The sequence below is a fragment of the Urtica dioica genome, chromosome 12, assembly GCF_054948205.1.
Source record: "Urtica dioica subsp. dioica isolate 48M chromosome 12, U.dioica_male_clone48M_v1_H2, whole genome shotgun sequence".
Taxonomy (NCBI): Eukaryota; Viridiplantae; Streptophyta; class Magnoliopsida; order Rosales; family Urticaceae; genus Urtica; species Urtica dioica.
This window is the reverse complement of record NC_142767.1, coordinates 15,711,960-15,718,636: the sequence shown is the minus strand read 5'-3', so window position 1 is coordinate 15,718,636 and position 6,677 is coordinate 15,711,960. Positions and strand designations below refer to the sequence as shown.

Sequence of the window (6,677 nt, the reverse complement as noted above, 5' to 3'; positions counted from 1 at the left end):
AACTGTTACCGCATGTGTAAACCGCAAAAAAAAAAAAAAAAGTAAATTACAATAGTTTGTTTATAAAGAAATAAATGAAAATTATTCATACATTGTAAAAATAACTAAAATCACCTACAAATCAAAGCACAAAAATCAACAAAATAACCAAACGTAATTAGGCTCAAATTCAAAATCACCTCGAAATCAATAATAAATTTTTATTAAGTTCAAAATCAATTTAACAGTTTATGGTGCGGTAAATGCAATGTTTAAAATCTTGTCCGAGTTAGGTTTCATCCTCCTTAATAGAGAATCCCCTTAAAAAAAAAAAAAAAAAAAAAAAAGAGGGTTTATGACTATTTTTGCCTTGAAAAAAAGAGCACGACTATTTTCCATTAAAGGATTTTTTTTTTTTTTTTTTTTTTTTCGAAAATCATCAAAAACAGTAACAAGTAGAGTAAAATTCTCTCCCACAGTCCCTCACTTCTCTATTTTTGTTTCGCCACTCGTACCCTGCGGCCAAACCCTAACTCGGTGGCGACTCATTTCTCGACTCGGCGGGGACGCAGATCTCGACTCTCTCTCACCGACTGGCGAACGAAGAGCCATTGATTCCTTTGAATCGGTATGCCTATTTCGAAACTCACTCTGGTTTTCCTTGCTGATTTGACAAATAATTCCGTTGTGCTTCGTCAATCTAACGGGCTAGTCCTGTTCCACATTCCATGGCTGTTACTCTCGCGAGATTAAGACTCTGGAGGCTATGCCTTAAGTCTCTTTTCGTTCGCAATCTTTACTTGTGTGTAATTTAATTTCTGAGTTGATTTTTGGGGTGTTTGGTTCTTAATAGATTGCGAATCATTGAGTTCGAGTAGTAATTGCTCAACGAACTAAAAAAAAAAAAAAATAGCCACTCACTTTTGTTGTGCTTGTTTGTGCTTTTTTTGTAGTGTAAAAAAAGTGTAAAAGAAAAATGAACAAGGACAAGATCTTCAAGCTAGCGAAGGGGTTCCGTGGAAGGGCCAAGAACTGCATTAGAATAGCGAGAGAGAGGGTCGAGAAGGCGTTACAGTATTCGTACAGAGATCGAAGGACAAAGAAGCGTGATATGCGATCCCTTTGGATTCAACGCATCAACGCTGGTACTCGCCAACACGGGGTATTTTTTTTTATCTTCTCCACCATACCAGATTACTTCTTTCATTGAACTAGCTTGGCGATGATGAGCTTGTTTCATTAATGTGTAGCTTTACGAGTTGTGTGTTTAAAAACCCCATTGAACCCTACAATCCTGTGTGTGGCTAGGGACTTGAGTAAAATTGCTCGGATAGGTCTCTCGTTGAGTTCTGAACCACATGGGACCAAACGGACCTATGCTTCATGGGTAATTTTTATTATTCAACCAAAAAATCTTTTCTTCCTGAACTGTGAATTGTGATTGGCCAAGTCTTTTCAAGGTGAATAGTACAGTATAGAATATAGATTACAAATGTTTCCATCAAAAGATGATAATAGCAATACTCATTATGAAGTACCAAAACTGGAATCATCTACCTTAGACATGTGAAGAATGCCTAAACCCATCCTCTTCATTTTCTTTATTTGGGATTAGCAGGTTAAGTCAATTTTTTTTATTCAACACAGCTAGAAATCTGCTATGCATTTCTGGGTCAAAATTAAAACCACCGCCCCACGGTTAACGAATAACAAATTACTTAAAAAAGACTTTTTTTTAATAGATTTTTCAATTTTTTATTATAATTTTTTTCTCGGTTAAATCAAAACGGAATTAAAAAGGACGGGCACCAGTCATTACGCACGTCTTTGGTCATAATTGAAAGGGGAATCTAGAAAGCTTCTTCCATCACACTATATCGATAATAATAATATTCTTGGTGGTGTTTGGTGTCAGGTTAAGTATGGCAACTTTATGCACGGTCTGATGAAGGAGAACGTTCAGCTAAATCGGAAAGTTCTGTCTGAGCTGTCGATGCACGAACCCTACAGCTTCAAGGCCTTAGTCGACATATCTCGCAATTCCTTCCCTGGTAACAAGAAATCTCCCATTACTCCAAAGAAGGAAGGCCTTGCCGTTGTTTTGTAATTTCATCATATCTGTTCTGCTTTTGATCATAGAAATGATAGCAGCCGAAGAGCCGTTTTTGTTTTCTTCTCTTTCATTTATTATTATAAACATAGCCGCTGTGTTTCAGGGTTGAGGTAAAGAACATTGGTATAATAAATTATGGAATGGATATTACCTTTCTTTATGTTAATATTGGACCAAGTAAATTGAGAGGTTAGAATTCCTCACACTCAAGAATGATATTTATCTACCATTTCTAAGACTCTGTTTATTGAATTAACAAACATTAGGGAAGAAAGCTTGGATGACATAGCAAACAAACATGACTAGTGAACTCCATGTACAAATGAAGATGCTGTGGTTCTGTTTGTTACAAGGATCTTAGTAGTGTTTTTTTCAATGAAAACATGAGGAGAAATTGAGGAAGAAAAAAAAAATGTATTTTATGTTCTATGACTTCTATCACAAAATTCTCATTCGTTAGGAGTTCTTCTCTTCGCATTTTTAAGACTATGTAATCCAAGTAAACCAATAGAGGGATACGGGTAACTTGTACCGATAAAATTATCGTTATTAGCGTAGTTTACCGACACATATTGGATTTATCGAGGAGTATCCAGTGAGCACATCATTATAAAAAAAAGTGTTATCATATATAAAATAAAGGGTAATTTAGCAAAATAGCCAACTTAAACGTTGGGAATTGCTAAATAGTCAAGGTTTAGTAAATATTAGGTAAATAGTCAATTTTATATATTTACAAACGTAAATATTAAGTAAATAGCAACTGTCATATTAAGTCACGTCATCATTTATGACTATTTATCTAATATTTACCAAACTTTGGCTATTTAGCAATATAAATTGTTTAAATTGACTATTTTTCAAATTTTTTGTAAAATAAAAATATAAATACTCTACAATATTTTTATTATAATACATCACGTTCTGCAATTCAGCACACGCATTGGAGCAATCAACCCTCTATTATTTAACGTCCACGATCATGAGCTTAAAATTTGAAGTTTTTAAAAGTCGGCTCACGATGATTGGCTGAATTTTTTTAAAATTTAAATAAATTGATCCAATTTTTTTTTTTTAACATTTAAAGAAATTGACTTGATTTTCAGGATTTCGGTATAATTACTTATTAAAGAATATCAGCCTCTTGAAAAACAAATCTCACAAAATGACCGGTGGGACCCGTATAGAATATATTCGGAAGTTCGGACCCATATCTATACCAAGTTGAGAGCTGCAATAGCGACCCTTACCGCTAAACCCCAAAAAAAACAAAACCCTCACTGAATCGTCTCTAAAACCCTCAAAAAAGAGAGAAATGTCATCTTCTCCTCCTTCGCCGCCATCGCCGTCAATGGAGTCCCTGATCCTCCAACTCCACGACGTCTCCGCCGTGAAGTTCGGCACCTTCAAGCTCAAGTCCGGCATAACCTCGCCGATCTACATCGACCTCCGAGTCATCGTCTCCCACCCCTCCCTCCTCCGCCACGTGTCCTCCCTCATCCTCTCAACCCTCCCTCCCCAGACTCCCTTCTCTCTCCTCTGCGGCGTTCCCTACACCGCGCTCCCCATCGCCACGGCGATCTCTCTCTCCTCCGCCGTGCCGATGCTCATGCGCCGGAAGGAGGTCAAGGACTACGGCACCGCCAAGTCCATCGAGGGACACTTCTCCGCCGGAGAGACCTGCCTCGTCGTCGAGGACCTCGTCACCAGCGGCGCCTCCGTCCTCGAGACCGTCGCGCCACTCCGCGCCGCCGGGATCGTCGTCCGCGACGCGGTGGTGCTCATCGATCGCGAGCAGGGCGGGAGGGAGAATCTCGCCGAGAATGGGATTCGGCTTCATTCGGTCGCGAGGTTGAGCGAAATCGTCGGAGTTCTCAGGGGGAATGGGAGGCTCGACGATGATACGGCGGAGCGGGTGCTCCGATTCATGGAGGAGAATCGGAGGGTGAATGTTCCGGTGACGGTGGCGCCGACTCCTGCGAAGGTGTGGAAGTTTGAGGAGAGGGCAGCGATGTCGAAGAACCCCGCCGGGAAGAGGATGTTCGAGGTCATGGCCAAGAAGAAGAGCAATCTGTGTGTCGCTGCTGATGTGGGGACCGCCGCCGAGTTGCTCGACCTCGCTGAGAAGGTATTTCCGACTTTTTGGTGTGATTTAGGGTTTGGTTTGAAGTATTGTTGTTTTTGTTAGGAATGTATAATGAGTGTTCATTTCTTCCAGTTTAAGTTTGATTAGAGAATATTATGATACAAACTGTTTCAGATATAGTTATAGATCAGGTTTTTGTGAATTACTGGTTTATTGGATCACTGTTCTGCAGCATGTTAGAAGTGTGTTTAACCGAAGCACTAGTCTTGTTTTGATACACTAATCACTGTGTTATGGAGGAGCCATGTGAATCAGCTTTGTTTCATTACATTTTTTTTTCCTCTGCAGATTGGCCCAGAGATTTGCCTGTTGAAGACTCACGTGGACATATTCCCTGATTTCACCCCAGATTTTGGTTCTAAACTTCGGGCGGTATATTTCTGACCTTTGGAATGTACTTCCTTACGTCGATAAAAGGGTCTTTTGGTTGCTATATTAGCTTCAGAATGATGTTCATGGATTGCAGTTTAGACATGTTAAATGTAAACTGCGTAAAAGAATTTGACTTCAACCATTGTGATCTCTACTTCTGAATTAAAGTTTAACCGTAATCGACATCATTTTATCCGATGCACTTACCGTTCTCCGTTCTGAGATAGCTATATTTATTGCAACCTTTGTTTTGTTATCTCTTTCTTCTTCTTTTCACCTCTTTCTTTCAACAAGTTTTCAACCTAATATTTGACACATTCAGTTATGTGCGGTAATGTATTTTTCAGCGTTTATGTTTCTCATTTTCCACATTATGTAGCATCAAGCAAAATAGAATTCTCCGTGATTGAGATTTGAGAAAATATTGTACTTTCCTTTGGGTTCTTCCGCTCACTTGAGAAATCTCTCCATTTTATAGCTGACATGTGTGTATATATCCAATTAAAGATTGCAGACAAACACAATTTCTTAATCTTCGAAGACCGCAAGTTTGCTGATATCGGCAACACAGTAACAATGCAGTACGCAGGGTAAGTTTCGACTCGACGCTCTTTTTTCTTTTCCTCTCTCTTCTTATATGTTATCATATATATTGCACGTTTTAAGTATCGCGGGTCCTTTTTTTTTTTCAGAGGTATCTTTCGTATATTGGAGTGGGCAGATATAACCAACGCTCACATTATCTCTGGGCCCGGGATAGTCGACGGACTGAAATTGAAGGTCAATGCTCGTATTTAGTGTATGAAAATCACCTTGGGAAAAAAAACCCGTCTCTGATTTTTAATTAATTACCTAGGGTTTGCCACGTGGACGGGGCTTGTTGCTACTTGCTGAAATGAGCTCAGCCGGTAACCTGGCAAAGGGAGACTATACGGCTGCAGCGGTGAAGATAGCGGAGGAACATTCTGACTTTGTGATAGGCTTCATTTCCGTAAATCCGGCATCGTGGCCGGGGGCTCCGGTGAATCCGGCTTTCATTCAGGCGACCCCGGGAGTTCAGTTGGTCACCGGCGGGGACTCCCTCGGTCAGCAATACAATACTCCCCGCTCCGTAAGTATTCATATACTCACTTGTATATGTTAAACTGTTAGCCTGAGATAATGAAAACAGTGAAAGTAAAAATTTGAGTGACAAATCAGTCTTCGTTTCGTTCAGTAGAAAAATCTACTGTAATATCTATTGTCCTATTAGATATTACAGTAGATTTTTCTTCCTCAGAACCAAATCCATCATTGGAAACTCATAATAGAGATAATAAACATCAAGGGAAAAATCTTATTTTTACGTTTTTTTCCCTTGATGTTTATTATCTCTATTATGAGTTTCCAATGATGGATTTGGTTCCTAGGAAGAAAAATCTACTGTAATATCTAATAGGACAATAGAATGGTAAAGTGGCGCTATTAAAATCAGAGTTTTCATCGAGTGTTGAGACAAAAATGGGTTTTAGGTGATATACGAGAGAGGCAGCGATGTCATCATTGTCGGGCGAGGCATCATAAAGGCATCGAACCCGGCCGAGGCAGCACGGGAATATCGTGTCCAAGGATGGAACGCTTACTTGGAGAAAACGAGTTGAAAAGGATTCTGGTGATTCTTTGAAGACTTACTGGTCTATTTGTTTGTTTGTCTGTTTTTGGTTTCACATGTTATTGTTACCCAGTTAAACCCAACACTTTGAGGTGTTATAATGATTATGAGGTTTTAATAAAACTTTTTTTAATCCATTGCTAACCGGGTACTATTTGATACGTTAGAGCCCGGGAAGCGTGAAAGCCTTGGGTGAGAAAATATTCTATAAATAGTATCTTCCATAAGTTGTGTTTTCATGAAACTCTCATGAAACTCGTTCTCCATCCCTCTCTCAGGTCTTATTAGTATCTTCCATAAGTTGGGTGAGACTCTCTCTCTCGCTCTCATGAAACTCGTTCTCCATCCCTCTCTCAGGTCTTATTAGTTTATACTACAAATAAATATAATAAGATATTTATAACCTTTTTTGGCAC

At 39.2% G+C, this 6,677-nt stretch overlaps 2 protein-coding genes across 3 annotated transcripts; both read left to right on the top strand.

Annotated features, from left to right (window-relative positions):
- Positions 1 to 399: 399 nt before the first annotated feature.
- LOC149379542 (Ribosomal protein L20) lies at positions 400 to 2,321 on the top strand. Of its 2 annotated transcripts, none has more exons than XM_089602252.1 (3): positions 400 to 607; positions 933 to 1,141; positions 1,895 to 2,321. In XM_089602252.1, exons 2-3 carry the CDS (start codon positions 956 to 958, stop codon positions 2,084 to 2,086), a joined length of 378 nt encoding a protein of 125 aa, XP_089458378.1. In that variant the 5' UTR covers positions 400 to 607; positions 933 to 955; the 3' UTR covers positions 2,087 to 2,321. The 2 variants fall into 2 exon arrangements, with proteins under 2 accessions (XP_089458378.1, XP_089458379.1); XM_089602253.1 differs by having other exon boundaries at positions 409 to 607; positions 944 to 1,141.
- A 998-nt stretch (positions 2,322 to 3,319) lies between these two features.
- Positions 3,320 to 6,398, top strand: LOC149379541 (uridine 5'-monophosphate synthase / UMP synthase (PYRE-F) (UMPS)). The gene is made up of 6 exons (XM_089602422.1): positions 3,320 to 4,220; positions 4,527 to 4,610; positions 5,118 to 5,200; positions 5,303 to 5,390; positions 5,467 to 5,721; positions 6,122 to 6,398. Exons 1-6 carry the CDS (start codon positions 3,408 to 3,410, stop codon positions 6,248 to 6,250), a joined length of 1,452 nt encoding a protein of 483 aa, XP_089458548.1. The 5' UTR covers positions 3,320 to 3,407; the 3' UTR covers positions 6,251 to 6,398.
- Positions 6,399 to 6,677: the final 279 nt, after the last annotated feature.

Excerpts from the sequence above, each read along its gene's own strand:
- LOC149379542 (XM_089602252.1), top strand. The coding sequence starts at position 956 with ATGAACAAGGACAAGATCTTCAAGCTAGCGAAGGGGTTCCGTGGAAGG. Across the intron at positions 1,142-1,894 it reads CTGGTACTCGCCAACACGGG|GTTAAGTATGGCAACTTTAT; the intron begins GTATTTTTTTTT and ends GTTTGGTGTCAG.
- LOC149379541 (XM_089602422.1), top strand. The coding sequence starts at position 3,408 with ATGTCATCTTCTCCTCCTTCGCCGCCATCGCCGTCAATGGAGTCCCTG. Across the intron at positions 4,221-4,526 it reads TGCTCGACCTCGCTGAGAAG|ATTGGCCCAGAGATTTGCCT; the intron begins GTATTTCCGACT and ends TTTCCTCTGCAG. Across the intron at positions 5,722-6,121 it reads AATACAATACTCCCCGCTCC|GTGATATACGAGAGAGGCAG; the intron begins GTAAGTATTCAT and ends AATGGGTTTTAG.